Source organism: Giraffa tippelskirchi, chromosome 1, assembly GCF_054371585.1.
Source record: "Giraffa tippelskirchi isolate mGirTip1 chromosome 1, T2T-mGirTip1v1.2.pri, whole genome shotgun sequence".
In the NCBI taxonomy this organism is placed as follows: domain Eukaryota; kingdom Metazoa; phylum Chordata; class Mammalia; order Artiodactyla; family Giraffidae; genus Giraffa; species Giraffa tippelskirchi.
The window spans coordinates 143,592,101-143,612,516 of NC_137275.1; the positions used below are offsets into that span (position 1 = coordinate 143,592,101).

The 20,416-nt window shown below is 37.3% G+C and overlaps 1 protein-coding gene and 1 pseudogene across 12 annotated transcripts in view; one reads left to right on the forward strand and one right to left on the reverse strand.

Moving 5' to 3' along the window:
• The window catches only part of FOCAD (focadhesin), a 301,886-nt gene that overhangs the window by 108,064 nt on the left and 173,406 nt on the right, over positions 1-20,416 (reverse strand). For all 12 annotated transcript variants that reach the window (XR_014076742.1, XR_014076743.1, XM_081569987.1 and 9 more), the window contains 3 exons: positions 12,364-12,498; positions 7,821-7,871; positions 7,037-7,120 (listed from right to left, as the gene is read on the reverse strand). Coding sequence is in view for 10 of the 12 variants with exons in the window: in XM_081569987.1 (XP_081426113.1) it covers positions 7,037-7,120; positions 7,821-7,871; positions 12,364-12,498 (270 nt within the window). In the remaining 2 variants the exon portion in view is untranslated. The remainder of the gene's footprint in view (positions 1-7,036; positions 7,121-7,820; positions 7,872-12,363; positions 12,499-20,416) is intronic.
• LOC145539272 (nucleolar protein 56 pseudogene) lies at positions 18,951-19,582 on the forward strand (annotated as a pseudogene).

Here is a 20,416-nt window from a genome sequence, read left to right on the forward strand (position 1 = left end):
ACAGAGATAACAATGATGTATGCTCTGTGGAGGGCATGCCAGCATTTGCTGCTATCAGTGTACACCAGAGAAACCCTGGCACATTTGCAAACTTTTTGGTTCTGACAAGGAGGGTTTTTTGAGTATCTCTGGTCTGCTTGTATACTTGGAACTTGCCACATTTAACATCAAGAGGTATCCTAGAGATTTTTTTTTTTTGGCCATACACGTGGCATGCAGGATCTTAGTTCCCTGACCAGGAATAGAACCCACACTTTCTGCAGTAGAAGGGAGGATTCTTAACCACTGGACTGCCAGAGATATCCTCTATCTTAGAGATTTTAACTAGTCCTAGCTGCCTAAAAAGTTCCCCAAAAGGAGTTGGTTCTGGGTCCGTTTACCTTGCTTCCTGACTTTTTACACATCATAGTACAAATTGAAAAAAATTTTTGAAGAGCATTCAGGGGGAAACAGACAATAATGCTTACAGCTGGAGACTATATGAATAACACCAGTTACCACACCAGAGTATCAGTGTGTGCATGCTAAGTCACTTCAGTCGTGTCTGACTCTTTGTGACCCTATGGACTGTTGCCCACCAGGCTCCTCTGCCCATGGGATTCTCCAGGCAAGAATATTGGAGTGGGTTGCCATGCCCTCCTCCCGGGGATTTTCCTGACCAGGGATTGAACTTGTATCTCTTATGTATCCTGCATTGGCAGGTGGGTTCTTTACCACTAGTGCCACCTGGGAAGCCCCCAGAGTACCATAGCACTGGGAAATTCTGCAGCATGGCATGTTCACAGAGATAGGGGACTCTGGGAGGTGGAAGGCAGCACTAAACCATTACGCTAATACAAAAACTCAGAGGGATGGTGCAGTTGTGGAGAAATCTGAACCCTTATACACTGTTCACAGGAACGTAAAATGGTACAGCCCCTTTGGAAAACAGTTTGACAGTTTCTCAGAAAGTTAAATGCAGAGTTACCTAGTAGGACTGCTCAACAATCCTACTCTTAGGTATATGACCAAAAGAAGTAAAAATAAATGATCACACAAAAACTTGCCCATCGACGTTCATGAATGTGAATACATTAGTGGTAATAGCCAAAAAAATGGAAGCAACTCAAATGTCCATGAGCACATAAACAAAATATGGCATATCTATACAATGGAATATTATTCAGTCATAAATGTGTATTAAATGCAGGTATGTGTTACTCATGAACTTGGAAAACATTATGCTAAGTGAACAAAGCCAGTCACTAAAGACCACATATTATATGACTTCATTATAGGAAAAGTTCAGGCCAGGTAAATTTTTAGAGACAGAAAGCATACTAATGGTTGCTTAGTGCTGGGAGGGGGGGGAAGGGTAATGGGAATTGGTGGCTAATAGAATGTTCTAAAATCAGATTGTGGCGGCTCAGCGATTACATGAACAGTTCTTTGAACACACTAAAACCACTAGAATTGTATGCTTTAAATGAGTGAATCGTATGGGATGAAAATTATATCTCAATAAAGTTGGTGGCTCAGATGGTAAAGAATCCACCCGCCAATGTAGGAGACTTGGGTTCAATCCCTGGTTGGGAAAGATCCCCTGGAGAAGGGAATGGTAACCCACTCCAGTATTCTTGCCTGGAGAATTCCATGAACAGAGGAGCCTGACGACCTACAGTCCATGGGGTCACAAAGAGCTGGACACGACTGAGTGACTAACACTTTCACTTTTCAAAGTTGTTTAAAAAGAAAGGAAGGAAGGCTATAAGAAAGATAGGAAAGGTGAGAGAGTGTGACCTGGAGGAGGGAGCAGCTGAGGAGGTAGCCACATAAGCGGAAGCATAGGAAACAGAAGTGGAAGCTGCCACCCCCTTCAGACGGACCTGAACTGGTGTATGAACTATGCCAGATAACCAAACATTCCCAATTCCAGAAGTATTTCATATAAAAGAAATATGATCTTTTTTGCACACATTTTAGCTTATCCAGTGTTTCTGCTCAACCTTATAATATATATATAAATAATATATAAAAATTACTTAATTTAACAACACATGTCTCTAACTTACATATGCAAAAATTTTAACAAAGAAATTAGAAATGTACTCTCATTTAAGTACAGAAATACTCTGCCTAACTATAATGGTATGATCACTCCTTCAATTATGTTTCTTCAAAGGTGAGTCGATTTTCCTGAACAGATTAGCACTTATTGTTAGACCTTGGTTTCATTACATATCCCTCCTCCTCTGGTCACTTTTCTTTAAGCATTTGTTCCAGCTTCCCTATACTAGTCCCAGTCTTTTCCCTAGACTTGTATGCAACAATGGAATAAGATCAACATGAGGACAACTAAGGAAAATCAAGGGAATACATATGAAAGAATACTTGTTAAAATGATAAAATGTTGGTAACTGTATCACATTAGCTACTCAAACATTCAGGAAAAAAAAGGGGGGGAGGTCTTTTTAGAACATACACACACACACACACACATAGACACACACACATGCATACACATACAGACACCAACTACGCCCTTCCAATTATAGCTAAGCTTTGTTGAAGAAACTTAAAGGGGGAGACAAATATAAACTGATAAATTACTTTTAAAATCTGCTTTAAGTTGAATATTGAAAAGCTTATCCTACAAAATGCTTCACTACATGTTCTGAGCCAGATAACCTTTTAGCCATTCTTCTGTGTGTGCAATCTATAAAAATCCAGGAGTTTGTGGATAAGCAGAGAATTTTATTTGGAACATGTCAAGTATCTGCATAAATTCATTTACAAAAGGAAACAGCTTCTGATGAATGCAATGACATTCACTTAAATCAAAGCCGAACAGGTTACACCACATTAATACCAACCCAGGGTGCATAATGAGCTCTTTTATATTACTCACTTCTAAAATTAACTCCAGAAGTCAACAACACAATCTATCTTAAGAGCTTTATAATAAAAGGTTCAATTTTTAAACAGCCAAATATTTTTTAATGAACCCAAGTCAGAGAAGAATCAACTGAAATGTTTATCCATTGTTGACTGTTTTACCAGAAACACTATTCTCTATAGTTTTTTTTTTTTTGGTTTGTTTTTTCGTTTTGTTTCATTTGTGGGGTGTTGGGGTGCACTAAAGAAGGTGAAGAAGGATAAATAGCTAAAAGACTAAGAAATACAAACTAAACGGAGAAAAAATCGTTCTATTTAACATTGAAATAAATCCTCAAAGAAGCCCCACTGAATTTTTTAACCAATTTTAGATTTGCATATTTCAAATGATTAACAATATTTTTACAAACCAATAAACATATGGATCCATTCAACATTCCCAGTTTATAAGACAGCCTAGGACTTAGTATATATATGTCCAATAAATAATGATTAAAGCAATGCAACTATTAAAGTGCCTATCAGCAACAATCCACAGAAGTCCCTAATACACCAGTGACAAGAAAGATGAGTTAATGAATCTGGTATTCAAATCCCTAGCTCACATGGTATCTTATTCAGCTCCACTCTCCACAGACATTTTCCATCTTACCTTACATGTATTGTTTCATTTAACCCTAAATCTTCCTGCTGATGTCTGCCACTCTTTTAATGGCTTTTGATTTACCAGCCTGTTAGCTTTCTTTCAACAAGTTTCACAGTTTAAGTGGATGCAGCAATGAACAAGAAATCTGTCTTTAGTAACTTTAAAGAAAGGTGTACTTACAAAAGTAGTTGAATTATAATCCACAAAGGTAACCATGTGGATATTATCCACTGTGAAAGTGAAAGTTGCTCAGTCGTGTCTGACTCTTTGCAACCCCATAGACTATACAATCCATGGAATTCTCCAGGCCAGAATACTGGAGTGGGTAGCCGTTCCCTTCTCCAGATCTTCCCAAGCCACGGATCGAACCCAGGTCTCCTGCATTGCACGTACATTTTTTACCAAGCCACCAGGGAAGCCCAATTACCCACTGTATCTACTTTTTTTATTTTTTAAAAATATTTGTTTAGTTGGCTGCACTGGGTCTTAGTTGTGGCACTGGGAATCTACATTGTGTCATGCGGGATCTTTCACTGTGGCTCACAGACTTTCTAGTTGTGGCACACGGGCTTAAGTTGCTCTGTGGCATGTGGGATCTCAGTTTCTCCTGCATTGCAAGGTGGATTCTTAACCACTGGACTACCATGGAAGCCTCCATTGTATCCTTAAAAAATTTTTTTTCTACTTGAAATTCACAGAATGTTTTGCTAAAAGATTATTTCACAAGTTTCCACAAATAGAAAAAGAGACTGTGGACATACTTTCACTGGAAAGGTATACAAGTAGCCTTCAGTTTTGTGAGTAAGCCAATTGCCTGTGGTGCAGAGTGAGTAAACTTGGATAACAAGAAGGAATCTTAGATCTTACAACTAGAAAAGTCCCTTCCTGGAGAGACTTCTGAAACAGTTGAAAGTATGCTTTCAGAGAAAGTGAGTCACAGTTTCACATTACTGCCACCATTCACAACACAGAGGTGGGAGCTGACTGGGTTGCATCCTTTGCCTTTGGGGACTTGTTTGGAATATGAACATACTGACCATTCTGGGGGCTTTTAGTCCTTCAAACAACCAAACTGAAAATCAGTAATGAATAAAAAGAAGAAGAATGCATGGTGCCTGGCCTTGGAAGTAATGATTTCTTCATGTGGAGGAAGGTCCTCTATATCAGAAGCTGGGGGTTGGAGGGAGGTAGACTCTTTTAAACCACTAAGTCCTCTCATCTTAATCCCAGCTGAGAGAATGCTTCCCTGGTGACTCAGTCAGTAAAGAATCCACCTAGAATGCAGGAGACCAGGTTCAACTCTTGGGTCGGAAAGATCCCCGGGAGAAGGAAATGGCAACCCACTCCAGTATTCTTGCCTGGGAAATCCCATGGACAGAGGAGCCTGGTGGGTTATAGTCCATTGGGTCCCAAAGAGTTGGACATGACTAAGTGACTTAACCACCAAACTACCACCAGTGAACCGGACACCTGTAAGGGTGAGTCATATCCCAGAAGGGGGTTAGGGCAAAAAAAAAAGGTTGAAAAAGCAAGGCTTAAAATAAGTCTTAGAGATTTCCTTTATAGACCTTCAGGCTCTGTTGGTGAAAACCCAAGCATATATATAAACCCAACTCTACATCACTACTCTTTACATTGGAAGATATAAAGAGCTATTTATGGTTATTCAAGGATCTGAGGATATAGGAGTGAGGTTAAGAAAGTAATATTTGACTGAGTACAGCACTTAACTGAGTATTAACTCTAACAAACATAATCAGAAACTGAACATGACCCTCAAGTAGGATAAAATACAGGGCTTCCCTGGTGGCTCAGCAGTAAAGAATCTCTGGGTCAGGAAGATCCCCTGGAGAAGGGAATGGCAACCCACTCCAGTATTCTTGTCTGGGAAATCCCATGGACAGAGGAGCATGGCAGGCTACAGTCCTTGGGGTCACAGAATAGTTGAACATGACTTAGCAACTAAACTACCACAGAATAAAATATAAACATATCAAAATTTAAAGAGGTAGAGACTAAATAGTGAAGAGTATATGAGAGTTATTTAATAAAAGCTATTATGCCAGCTGGAATATTTCAGTAATAATAGCTAAAAATAAGGCAATCATTATGCTGTGATTTAAGTTAGAAGATGCTTATTTAAAATAATAATAACAAAAAAGTATCTTTCTAGAAACTGTTGCTAACCTATTGGTAGGAGTCTGCAAATCAAATTTACATGTAACTTTTTCCTTTTAATTTTTTTTTAAGAAGCTATGCGTATTGCTAATCACCATAGTGCAGTCTGAAATCCCATCTTTTTAAATTTTATGAGTCAAAGAACAAATCTTTTCTTAAGATTTCCTGTTTGTGATAACTGCATGACAAGCTGGCTGATCTGTCTGAGTTCTCAGTAACACGGGAAATCCTGCCTTGTGATGGGTTTGGTTTTACAAGAGCCTATCGTCAGACCCTGCAATTCAATTCAATAAACAGAAGTTTGCTTGGTTCCTACTGGCATCTAATCATTGAATAAACTCAATCCAGAAGAAAAAGTTAACCCATTTTAAAATGCTTGAGGATCCCAAGAAATTCATAACAAAATTTCTTGCCATTTCGTCCCTAGGATGGATTCTGGATCATGTTACACATAACTTCTTCTAACACAATGTCTTCCTCACTCTCTAATGGCATTCAATAAACATTTGTAGGGCCCTCTCTGGTGGTCCAGTGGTTAAGCTTTGCCTTCCAGTGCAGGGGGTGGGGGTTTGATCCCTGGTTGGGGAGTTAAGACCCCACAAAAAAACCAAAACATAAAACAGAAGAAATATTGTAAAAAATTCAATAAAGACTTTAAAAATGGTCCACATCAAAAAAAACCCAAAAAACCTTAAAAAATAAAATAAACATTTGTATGTCTCTGAATTAGCAGTAACACTAAATGTGAAACCATACACTTTACTCCTTAATATAACCTGAGAATTGAAAGCTGGTTATATTAGGTGTATGTTAGAAAAGTTTGGTTGTTTTAGTGTAAAAACTGAGATAATGTCATGTAATGTGTTAACAATTAAAAGAGAGTGATACCTTCTTTACCCAGTTCTTCAGGACTATCATTTCAAAATAAACAAATAAATAGCAGATTGTTTTCACAAGGCATCTCAAGTCTCCATCACAAATAAAGATCTTTGGATGCCCAGGTGGTAGAAAACCATACTCTGTGCAGTCTGTGTTTGGGTAAAGTGGTTCTTAGAGTGACACAGATCTACTCTGGGCACAGGAATGCAGTCATTATGGAGACTACATTTTGCTCCATACATGTCTTCCATTTGCTTCAGAGAGATTTAAATTCATTATCTGTGAAGTCTAAGACCTCTACAATCTATAACAGATAAAACAAAAAGTGAATATAAATTCTTATCTTTCAAGGACAATATATCTAGAGTTACAGGTAAGAATCTCTTTCGTAGAGGGATACAAATAAAGCTATAAAACTCAGGAGAAAAGAGACAGCAGTGAGAAAGCAGAAAGGCCTACCTCTTCAGGCAGATGAAGAATCGTGTGGTCCCCGGCACCAAAGTGTGACAGAGATTTATAGGCAGCATTTGCGACAACTGGGTCCTAGTAAAATAAACGAAAGAAATGGCATATATTAAATATCAACTCTGGAGGAAGAAAGAAAATTTTCCCTCACCAACCTTAACGTTCTATAGTCAGTGCTTTGGAAATGGTATTTACGCCTCACTTAGTATGTCCCAATTAAAAGTAGAGAGAAAACAGCATTGGGCAGACACATAAGAAACACCAAATATTTATCCTCGTTGGGACATTAAACATAAAAATATGATTCTTCAGCTACTTCACAGGGAAAGTTGACCTTTTGGAATCTAAGCTTTTTCACTCGTGAGTTGGGTACAATATCACTGACACATTTTCTCCATATTTCTTGACTAGAAATGACATTAAAAAATGGAGAGGGCTTTTTATTCATTTGATGTGCTTATTGGTGAGAAGGGGCAAAGCAGGAAAGAGGAAGGACCATTAAAAACGAGAGACAATGGCAGTAGTCCCTCTTCATATCCATCAGCATCACAAAGTAGTAAGTGCATTTTATGGTGAAAATGTATTAACTGACATAAATTAAGAACAATTTTTAAAATCTAAACTTGTAGTCATAATTTTTAAATCAAAAATTTAAAATTTTTATCCTATTCTTATATTACAATTCTTTATACCACAGTTCTATAATTCTTATAATATTCTTGTATTACAATTCCTACCCCAGCTTGGTTCTGTTTCTCTGATACCCTTCTGATAGTACCTTATTTTGAGTATGGTTCCAGAGGAAGCTGAGGACTTGAACTTTAAAATTCTGAAAAATCAACAAACAACAGAATAAATTCTAAGACAAAGATAAAATTGAGAGTAAACAATCTAAAGTAGCAAATGTCAAAAGTAAATCACTTTCAAAATTATACCACTTGTAACTAACTTAATCTGTAATTACCTATCATTCATAAAATGAAAACACTCAGAAATAGATTCATCATCCAAACATATGGATGTTAAATAAGGTGAGACTTTTAGATTATTAAATTTCACTTCACTTCTCACTTTCACTGTTTTCCCAACCATTTCTTACTGACCTCTCAAATCTCAGTACAAATGTTAGATTACTCTCCTCTTTCAGAACACTATTCCTAATCCCCTACCCAGACGAGAGTTCTCCCTTCTCCAAGCAGCCATATGGCACATGGCACATTTTAGCATTTAACGTGATTATCTGGGTATGTGGTTAACTCTCTCCTAGCTTGTATAATCATTAAAGCGGTATTTGTTTTTCTCATTTCAAACGCTGGTATATAAAGAATACAAAGCCCACTCCCTCAAATGACAAATATTTAATAAATAACTGAGCATAAAAAGCCATTTATCTTTCGGCACTTAATGTCTCCTTCCTTTTAGCCACATCTAACTTCTTGCTCTGCTAGATCATATGAGGTTCTTTTATACCTCCTTGACTTTGCATATCCTCTTCAAAACTTCAGTGGAAAGCAATACTTTAGTAATTCTTCATGATCCTAGTCCAACAGCACCATCTAAATAAGGTTGCTTTAGTGTCCTAAGAATGTTGGTCACTTCCACCACCATACTCTCCTAGCCCTTGGATTAAATGCACTCAACAAATGCTATTGTAATTATTAATGCTTATGTCTATATCCTTTACCAACTTTTGAGCTTTTAAAGGCAGGGACTGAAAATGTGGTATAATGGAGCTAGAAAGTGCTGGGTTTAGAAAACAGCTTTCACTTAGAAACTGCAGTATTGGCTCAGTTATTTGTCTTGCATGTACCAGAAACTCAGTAAATATTTGTTTAATGAATGAGTCAACCTCTCAAAACCTCAGATTCTCTTGTTATATTATGAAAAATATTTTCTTATTGGATATTAGAACTAATACTGTGACAAAAAGTAACCAGTGCTGGCTGGGAGTATAACTACTTAAAATAGTATCTATTATTATTTATTAGTATCTCTAAGGCCTAGTACTGCTTTAATAAATATGTTCTGAGTAAATGAATGAATCCAGCACTTTAAAAAGCAATTCAGAAAACACATTAATTGAAACATGGACTCTATTTTCAACAAGCTTATATATATATTTTTTAATTAATTTATTTATTTTAGTTGGGGGCTAATTACTTTACAATATTGTAATAGTTTTTGCCATACATTGACATGAATCAGCCATGGGTTTACATGTGTTCCCCTTCCTGGACCCCCCACCCACCTCCCTCCCCATCCCATCCTTCTGGATCATCCCACTGCCCCGGCCCTGAGCCCTTGTCACATGCATCGAACATGGAATGGTGTTCTGTTTCACATATGATAATATACATGTTTCAATGCTATTCTCCCAGAACGTCCCACCCTCACCTTCTCCCTCAGAGTCCATAAAATTGTTCCATGCATCTGTGTCTCTTATTCTGTCTCGCATATAGGGTTATCGTTACCATCTTTCAAATAAACGACCCAATCAAAAAATGGGCCAAAGAACTAAACAGACATTTCTCCAAAGAAGACATACAGATGGCTAACAAACACATGAAAAGATGCTCAACATCACTCATTATTAGAGAAATGCAAATCAAAACCACAATGAGGTATCATTTCACACCAGTCAGAATGGCTGCTATCCAAAAGTCTACAAGCAATAAATGCTGGAGAGGGTGTGGAGAAAAGGGGACCCTCTTACACTGTTGGTGGGAATGCAAACTAGTACAGCCACTATGGAGAACAGTGTGGAGATTCCTTAAAAAACTGGGAATAGAACTGCCATATGACCCAGCAATCCCACTGCTGGGCATATACACCGAGGAAACCAGAATTGAAAGAGACGCGTGTACCCCAATGTTCATCGCAGCACTGTTTACAATAGCCAGGACATGGAAGCAACCTAGATGTCCATCAGCAGACGAATGGATAAGGAAGCTGTGGTACATATACACAATGGAATATTACTCAGCCATTAAAAAAAATACATTTGAACCGGTTCTACTGAGATGGATGAAACTGGAGCCCATTATACAGAGTGAAGTAAGCCAGAAAGAAAAACACCAATACAGTATACAAGCTTATATTTTAATGGAGACAATATTTGTGCACATGTACTTACAGTAAATATAAAACAGAAATAAAAGTTCTCAAGACAGTATAGATAAAGAACTTTGGGAACAGCAGACTCCTGCTTCAAGAAAAATTCTCAACGGACAAAATAACTTAAACTGATTCTTTATTTCCTAAAACAGACTTTAAAACTAGAGATGAAAAAGGAAGTAATTCAAGACAGAAAGAACAACAAGAACAAAGGAAAAGAAATAGAAAAATTTGGAAACAGAGAAGGAAACAAGTGGTTTGGTTTTCCTGGAGTGCGGGAGGCAGAAAAGTAGAGTGAGGCCCGATTCTAAAAGACCTTATTGGCTCTGAAAAAAGGAACTGGACTTCATTTTAGGTAAACGAAAGGCATTTGAGGTGAGGTGACATGGGGTAGCAATGACCTAAGAAATGCTTTGGGAAAATTACATTTATCTGGGGCTTACATGCCAACAAACTCTAAGCAATTAACAGGAAAAAAAAAAGTACTTAAACACACGCAGGAAGAGGGAGGGGGAAGGAGGGGAGGAGAAAGAGAAGGAAAGAGAAAGTGGGGAAGGTAGGAAGAAAGGAAGGGACCGAGTGAGTCAGAGCGACAGATGGAGGGGGCTTTCTCTACATTTCTCCCTCCTGCTCCAGGCGGGCTCCGGACACTGAAGGCATCTCCCCTACTAGGAGAAAACTGATGGATAGAACTTCCCAGAGCTGCTATCTGAACAACAGGGGAATCCTAATATTATTATAAGCATGAAGATAAACCAAAATAAAATACCAGAGGAAAAAAATGTAAAATTTGAAGGGCAAAAACACAGTCCGAAAGACAACTTATAGCTTATACCAATGTAAGCAAACATAAAAAACCAACACAAAAACCACTTCACACGTTAACCTGTAATAAAACCTGAATAACTCAAAGTACAGGCAGTACAAAAGTATATGAGTTCAGCTCTTGAAGACAGAACATAAATATACACAACACGACATACAAAGTCCTTATTTTGGTTTTTAGTCTGAGCTCCTTATCAGTAGCCTGGCAGACTTTTTGACATCATAAAGGTATGTACCCATGAACGGCAGTCATAAAAAAAGACTGTTGGTGAATTATATACTCTAGGAGTCTTGAATTGATTCTTTTTTTAATACCCCCAAACAAAAGCCTGAATGTGAGAATAAACTCACAATATCCTGTACTGGTTCATTCATTCATCCAATAACTAGTTTCTGAATACATATTATATGCCATGCTAGATATTGTGTCCTTGGTGAGGACAAATTTGATTTTACTCACTGTGTAGCATTTAGAATGATTAGAATAAGTATTATCTTACACTCCTGTCTTATCATGTGATCTAAAACAAGGAAGGGGCTATTCCTGGAATCTTACGGAAGGCTAGGTTATCAAACTCTGTGAAGCATTAAATCAAAGTAAAAGTTTACCAAGACTTCAAGTGAAAATTAATTGAGGCTCTTTGAAAGAAAAGTAAAAAACATGAGCTTAAATGAGGTTATGGCTACAAAAGTGGAGATATAAATGAATCTGCCACCCTCTCATTTCATTCAAAGAGAAAATAAAGAAAACGTTAAACAGAAGCGCATGAATCTTTTAGCAAAATGTCTTCCACCAAGTGGTTCATTACAATGCCAAATACTGACTAGTTCATAAAATTATTTTCCTCTCCTAAGACAGTTTGATTTTATAATTATCTTCATGGAAGAATATACATGAAGAGCAAAGATGTATACTGAAAATGTAAACTACTAATAACACATAAAAAATAAAATCTCTATGCCCACTAGAAGCAAAGCACAAATAACACTATGACTACACTACTGGGAAAGTCTGCCCTGCCTTACTAAACCCTTTGTAATACTTTGTAGAGTTTTAAACACCAACAAAACACATATAAACTGTTGGTCTCATGAATTCTATTATTTTAGAAATATACTGGCTTTTAATGATCTTGACTATACTTTCATAATAAAACTTGGCATCCTTCATGTAAGTCAGTCTTAAAGACAGAGGACTGATAAGGGTGGATATCTGTCTATTTCTAGGAGTCCATAAAGATATCAACATGTTCGCAGAACTAAAAGCACTAAAGGATTTTTGGCAAACACAAAATTACGAATAATTTTTTCCCAAAAGTAATGGTAAAGCACACATTTTCCCAATGTAGAAACAGACAATTTGTTGAGATCCAAACACATACCTCATATTCAGCTGTATTGACTGTTAAGGAAGGAACCAGAGAAAACAGTTCACTGAGGGTCTTCAAAATGAGAGGTCTTGTGTCACAGCTCAGCTTTGGGGAGAGAGCATTCCAAGTGGAGCGAATACAAACCACCTGTGAAGCAAACACAAAAGTCAATACCTAACAAAATCCCAGCTCATCTGAAGCCATGAGTAAAGGGTACTGTCTTTTATTATGAGGAAACTTAAGAATAAGAACTCTTAGAAGATAGGATTTGATAAATTATCACCTCTCAGAAGAAATTATATAAACTAACATAAACTGTTGTTGAAGAAGATCCAGCCTGCCTCCCACAACTGCTTTTTTATAGCTTTATTTTGGTTAACCAAAGAAATAAAACTCTCTCTCTCTCATGTATGAATACACACAAAATTAACTCCAGATTAGCTACAAACATTGCTGAATAGCCTCTCTGAAAACAAAGACGGGTAAGATAACCCTAATATATTTCTAAATTCAAGTATTCACAATTTTTTATAGTTTCTGTCTTGCTGAAACTATATCACCACTCAGAAAATTGAGATCTTAGTAAATACAAATCAAACACTCTCAAATCATCTTACAAATATCTAAAGGAGGTAGGTGAATTATTTTATTATTTAAAATAGTAACTTAAAACTTTGTTTTAAAAGTCATTTCAGATTTTAAGAGGCTATTAAATGATAAAAATTAAACTAATAAATGTCATTTCTAGCTTGATCCAATTTCCTTAAACCAAGTGTTCTTAGGTCATTTCAAGATCTGGTTTACGAATGTTCAAATATCTTCTTAAGTTCAACTCCAACTACAAGATGATTTCTTCACTTACAGATATTTTACTAAAACTTTAAAACTCAGGCAGGAAGAGTGACAACACACATCAATTAGAGTTGAGCAAGGATTAATCTTTCTAAAACACTACAGTCTTTTCTCTTAAGCTTCAATTAACACACACAATTTATTTTCATCTACTAACATAAACTGGGTTTCCCAGGTAGCTCAGTGGTAAAGAATCTGCCTGCCAATGCAGGAGATGCAGGTTGGATCCCTGGGTGAGGAATATCCTCTGGAGTAGGAAATGGTAACGCACTCCAGTATTCCTACCTGGGTAAATCCCATGAACAGAGGAGCCTGGCAGCCTACCGTCCATGGGATCGCAAGGAGTTGGACGTGACTGAGTGACTGAGCACACACACTAACTCAAATTATTTAGGAAACACTACATAAGGTAAATGAATAATACATACTTAAGGACACAGATTAAGGAAAGACCCAAATATAGAAGAAAGTATCTCAGAACACTTGGATTCAGTGCTTTTGCTCTTATTTTCCACTCTTCATGAAAGAGCAGAAAAATGCTCTTGACTTGGGATCCACTACAAATTTGGATTCCACCATCACTAAGGGTTGTACTATCTGTCAGGCATGACATTAGGCACATTTATACAAAGTAGCTCTTATATTACAAAACATCAATATTTGAAATAAAAACCAAACAAAGCTACCAACTCAACATAGAGTATATACCAAGAGTAGTATACATCACTAAGAGGAATAATAAAATATAAAATATAATCTAACCTTCAAAGAATTTACCACCTTATTGAAAAGAAAGAGAAATGTACGTAACTCTAAATTATTGGAAAACAAAAGGTATATGATTGGATTTTGAAATATTTCCAACAGAAAATAGGCTTAGGAGGAATCCAGGTAAGAAAGCTATGTCAGTGAGTGGGAGTCATCAGAGCATCAAGAGGCAGAAAGTCTAGAGACAGGACTTGAAGAAGGAATGGAAAGAAATCAGGCAGACCTTTCACAAGGAAGTGGAAAGCATAAGCCAAAACACAAATAAAGCAAGTTGTAGGCATGCATGCGTCCTGGTGAAGAAAGGCTGATGTAGATCAAAGAGCACCTAGAATAGCAAAGCAGTCTGGATCAGACTCAAAAGGAAAAGGAAGCCTCCAGAGATTTCTGAGTTGGGCAATAAACTAAATTCAAATGTTATTTTTGAAAGATTCTTCTGGTAGTCTTACAGTCAAACTCAAAGCTGTCATGAACTTCTCTAATTCTTATTTCTCCTTAGTCTTTCACATACAGAACCTCAAAAGTTTTCCAAAAATCATACGCTCAATATAATCACTGATTAACCATGCCTTTTCCTTATTTTAAATGCCTATTTAATTCCAACCTTCTTTGTTTCAAGACCAAGTTCAAATCTCAATTCTACAATTAGTTTTTCCCTTACAATTCAGGCCTTCATTTTATCCCTTTTTTTCCTCTAACTTCCAGCATTTAAAACTCTATACTATCCAACTTAGGATTTAATTATATACTGCCTAGTATTGTTCACTATTTTCGTGAATATAAATTGTCTTTTCAACTAGATATTGAGCTGCATGAAGACAATGACCACATCTTCTAGTTCTCACTCCCAGCTCATCTAGCACACTAATAATTATATCAGATTATCAGTAGTTATCAACTACTGATGATATTGGAACCTGAAAAATAGTAAATCTGAGATAGAAAAGGAAAGAATTAAAAGGTCTTGGACAATAAATTGGAAAGTAAGATGATTTGGGCCTAGAGACCTGGCTGAATAAAAAGTAACCTAATAAAATGGAGGGAGAGCTGGAAGGAGAATCTTTGCAGGAAACAGAGGGATGGATATGTTTAACTGGAATTCATGGAAAGACATCCAGAGAGAAATAATCTGCAGGCATTAGGGAAAAACTCAGATGTAAGGCTGGCTAATGACAGTTTTGTCATTTAAAGATTTGTATAAAACAGAAGTCAGGAAGAAGTATAGTCTCATATATGTTCTGATGCACTTTGCAGATCAACAAAGATGCCTGGCCACCAATTATGGAAGTACAAAAGGGCCTTGTCTTTTCCATAGTGGTGAGTGGTGAGTGAGGCTACATCCTCCAAGTATTTTCAAAGGTTTACACCTTTTAGAAGTCCTTTTCCTAAAAAGTTTGTAAACTAATGCCTGAAATGGTACTCTACACATAGACTATGAGAAGACATTCTAGCATCTCAACAATGAATTGTGCCTTAATTGTAAGCAAGGTATACCTGCCAGGAATTATCAGTAAATTTAGGCTTGCCCATATACAATCAGGAGCAGAGAAGTCTTTAATAAAGAAGGCTGCTTTCTCTGACCTTCCCAACACTGGGCCATTCTTGACTAGATCTTAGAGATTGTCTGACCCTGAGGGCTCCTTGGATTCAACCTACTACCACCTTGCTATGTCCATCTCCTAGAACCCTATGGATTTTATCCACTAGCCTTATGATCTGCACAGTCTGTCATATTATATCAGATGAGCCAAGTTCATGGTCCTGGTCTTAACGGGCATGTTTTATCTTAACAATTCATTATCCAATGGCTTGTCTGTTTTCATAATACAGATTGACTTTAGGTTCCAACATATTGGGCGACACTTGAAATGACTGATAAAGAGGAAAGTTTTTTATATATTCTTAAGCTGAAATGGAAAAATTGAGAGTAGGGGTAATTAGCCAGGGCCAGAAATAAAGAGAGAAATACCTGCACTCTGGTACTGAAAGAAGTTGTCAGTTTCCATAACCTAATAGCTTGAGTTTAAATGCACACATGGAAAGAAGAGGTACTGCCTTTAGCCTAAAGTAGGCAGGGAGTTGGAACAAAGACCTCCACATAAAACCAGCATCCTTGAAGGGCTGTACCCTTAGTGTAATGGTTGGACTAGAAACCACTGAGCTGAGAGATTAACATAAAAAACGGCAGTGAGCTGGGGGCTCCTGGATCACTCTTGGAAAGCACTCCCATAACACATAATCCAAATGATTTGCACAGAAAAATAAAATAAGCCCCTCTAAAAATAAGCTTATAGCTTTATTCATTATAATATGATTATTTAACACCAAAGGCAAACAATCGTCAGAGCTAAATGGTAGAAAATACACGCTATCTACAAAGGAGTAAATTAGAATACCAACAAACTTTTCAAAATTAACAAGACCAAATGACCATGAAATAAGATCTTAAAAGTGCTGAGGAAACTATCAGCCTACAATACTAAATCCACAATTCAACAGTAATGGTAAAACAAGCAAAAACAAAATAGAAGGAGCAATACCTAGGTATTACATTATGCAGATGTGGCATATGAATATTTACAAACAAATGACTTAGAATATCTTGCTCAGTTTGTCTATGAGATTTTGGAGAATTCATTCTGAGTGTTAACACTATGTACATTTTGTTGCCATTTCTGTTTCTTGGGGAGAATGACACTTTTCCATGTTATTCTTCCATAAGAACCTTAGCAACACTAAACAGCACAGATTAAGGAGACCCAACGCAGCATGATATACTGGAAAGAGCACATGACTGGAGTTATAAACCCCAGGTTCTCCTATTTGGTAGTTGTGGGACTATGGCAAAGTCATTAATCTCCTCCAATCTGTTTCCGCAGCTGCAAAACAGAAATAATACTACTAACATCTGCTCCATGTATAGCACAAGGTTAATAGTAAAGGCAATATTGAGGCAACTGTATGCAAATAAGCTTTCTACACTGTAAAAGAAAGTTATTTATGGAAAAATAACTAATCGTAAAAGAGTCAGGGTCTTTGCTTCAATTCTTGTGCCATAAGAATGCATTTGTTTCTTTGCACAGGGAATAGATGCCTATTATTCTAATTTTACCTCCAAAAGCTATTTCTAGCAATTCCCAAGAACAGCCTACTCCTTTTGTCCTGATGTTTTACTCCAGCAGAGGGAAAGCTTTATAAAAACCTTTAGGCTATGAAAACCACCTTATTTTCCCTTTTCATAATGAAGGTAAAAGAAACCGCCTTCACAATTAAGAGGACTCGAGTCATCATCAGGCAGTGAAACCCTCTTAAGCTAATTTAGCCCACACAATTCATAAAACAGGACACTTCTCTTACCAAAATACAATAACAGGGGCTAAGAGGGAGTTTAAGGAGCCACAATCAACAGAGCAGAAACAATGGGAAAAATAACATTCTTTCCTACCCTAATAACATGGGGTTAAAGGTTATAAGTATTAAAAAATGACTAGCACAGGTTTATATAAGCAACTTCACAGTCTTTTAATGTCTGGGTCCAGGGTATTATAAAAGCAGTGTTGTAGAAAACAATAGGAATAAGTATTGACTTGCCTTTTTAAAAGTCCCTTATAATGTAAAGGGACAGTATTTCTGATGATTAGAGTTGCTCAACTTCCATCCTGTTGATGGCAAGTAATGGAAAGACATATATCTAAATCCCAAATTGTGGCATAGTGAATAAAAAATATGTGTGCTTGTTGGGATAAAGCGACTGTCATACTAACAATCCCTAACATCATTATGCTATTTCCAAAGAAGGCAAGACAGAGGTCTTCAAATTGTTCCATATTTCTGAAAAACTGGCAGTTTGCAGTACAGACTTATAATTCTCGTATCTGCATAGAAGAGGTTAGAACTGTAGAAGTGATTCAAGTAGAAACAAGTATTTATTAATACTAAACAGACCAATCTAGATATCAAGTCACCCAAAAGACTCACTATGCAGTGGCCCAGGATTTTAGGTTTCTCTTTTATTCCCCCTCGTGAGCAGCTGCAGCATCCCCAAGACACCTCCCTATAGGGAATAGTATCTTCCAATGCAAACTTCATTGATTTCTCTGCAGGAACAGAAAGAAACAACACAAAGAGCTCCCTGCAGGGACGTCCACTTTTCAGTTTTGCTAGATTCTGTCTGGATTAATTATCTATTTCATGTCGGACATTCTTCTGGCATGAACTACCAAACTCACAGTAAGATTGTGTCAGAAATATTCTTTGACAAGAAAATGATTAGTGCTTTATTCCTCACAAATAACCAGAGGGAATTTTTCAAAAAGGCCAGTTCCTTCCCCTGTTCAGATAAATGGAATTTAGATTCCAAGGTAAAAAAGAAAAATAATAGAAATTCAGTCAAAATAGCTTAAAAAAAAAACCGAACTGCTTAGAAGTTGTTTAGCAGACACAAATATATGGTTATATAATGACTACATAATCAATAAACATATCCCAGGAAGACAATACTGCACAAAGCTGAAAAAGTTCTGATGTAACTAAAATTCAGGTGTAACCAAAGAGCTTCCTGTAGGGCCTCAAAGGAAATAATAGCCAGTGACATCATAAGAGTTTAGATTTAACAAGCTACAACATGGATGAACCTTTAAAACGCCAGGCTAACTATGGAGAATAGTATGGAGATCCCTTAAAAAATTAAGAATAACCAGTCCTGGTGTCTGAGTGATTCCCTGGGCCCAGCAAAGGGACCAAGTTTCCCGAGCCTTGAAGACAAGGGGTAACACCCCAAAATACGGACTCATTTTCCACTCTACCTTCATTGGCCGAGCAGCTGCCAAGAACAAAGGTCGCATCTCCCGATACCTGGCAAACAAATGCAGTATTGCCTCACGAATCTATTGCTTCTCTGAGGTGCCCACCAGTGTTTTTGGGGAGAAGCTTCGAGAACAAGCTGAGGAGCGGCTGTCCTTCTATGAGACTGGAGAGATTCCCCGAAAGAATCTGGATGTCATGAAGGAGGCAATGGTTCAGGCAGAGGAAGCGGCTGCTGAGATTACTAGGAAGCTCGAGAAACAGGAGAAGAAACGCTTGAAGAAAGAAAAGAAAAGGCTGGCTGCAATTGCCCTGGCTTCTTCAGAAAATAGCAGTGCCCCGGAGGAGTGTGAGGAGACAAGTGAAAGACCCAAAAAGAAGAAAAAGCAAAAACCCCAGGAGGCTCTTCAGGAGAATGGAATGGAAGACCCATCTGTCTCTTTTTCCAAACCCAAGAAAAAGAAATCTTTTTCCAAGGAAGAGCTAGTTAGTAGTGATCTTGAAGAGACAGCTGGTACTGGAAGTCTCCCCAAGAGAAAGAAATCTTTTCCCAAAGAAGAACCAGTTACTGACCCTGATGAGTCAGAAAACAAGAGGGTCCCCAAGAAAAAGCGGAAATTGTCTTCCAAGGAGGAGCCACTCAGCAGTGGACCTGAAGAGGCTGCTGCCAGCAAGAGCAGCAGCTCCAAGAAAAAGAAAAAGCTCCGAAAGCTATCCCAGGAAAGTTAGAATGGACATCTTCCTAGTGGGGCATAACTTACAGAGGTATTCCCCATCCCATCCCCTAGACCCAGTAAAATAAAAACAAATTCACAAGAGTCAAAAAAAAAAAAAAAAATTAAGAATAAAATGACCATATGACCCAGCAGTCCCACTGCTGGGCATTTACCCTGAGGAAATCACAGTTCAAAAAGATATAAGTATGCCAATGTTCATTGCAGCACTATTTACAATAGCCAGGATGTGAGGCAACCCAGATGTCCATCAACAGATGAATGGATAAAGATGTGGAGGAGATATATATATATATATATATATATATATATATATATATATATATATATGTATATGGAGGATAATTGCTTTCCAATGTTGTGTTGGTTTCTGCCACACCACAGTGCAAATCAGTCCTAATTGTGTGTGTGTGTGTGTATTCTCTCCCTCCTGAGCTTCCCTCTCCCCTCCCATCCCACTCTAAGTTGTCACAGAGCCAGGCTGGGCTCCCTGTGTTATATAGCAGGGATATATACGTACATACAATGTATATATGTATACATAGCAGATATATACATATAGCAGAGATATACATATATACAATGAAATATTTTTTTATACAGTGAAATATTATTCAGCCATAAAAAGGAATGAATTTGAGTCAGTTTTAGTGACGTAGATGAACCTAGAGCCTGTTATACAGAATGAAGTAAGTCAGAAAGAGAACAATATCCCATATTAATGCATATATATGAAATCTAGAAAAATAGTACTGATGAACCTATTTGCAGGGAAGGAATTGAGATGCAGATGTAGAGAACAGACTGTGAACACAGTGGGGGAAGAAGAGGGTGAGATGAATTGAGAAAGTAGCATTGACATATGTACACTATCATGGGTAAAATAGATAGCTAGTGGGCAGCTGCCATAT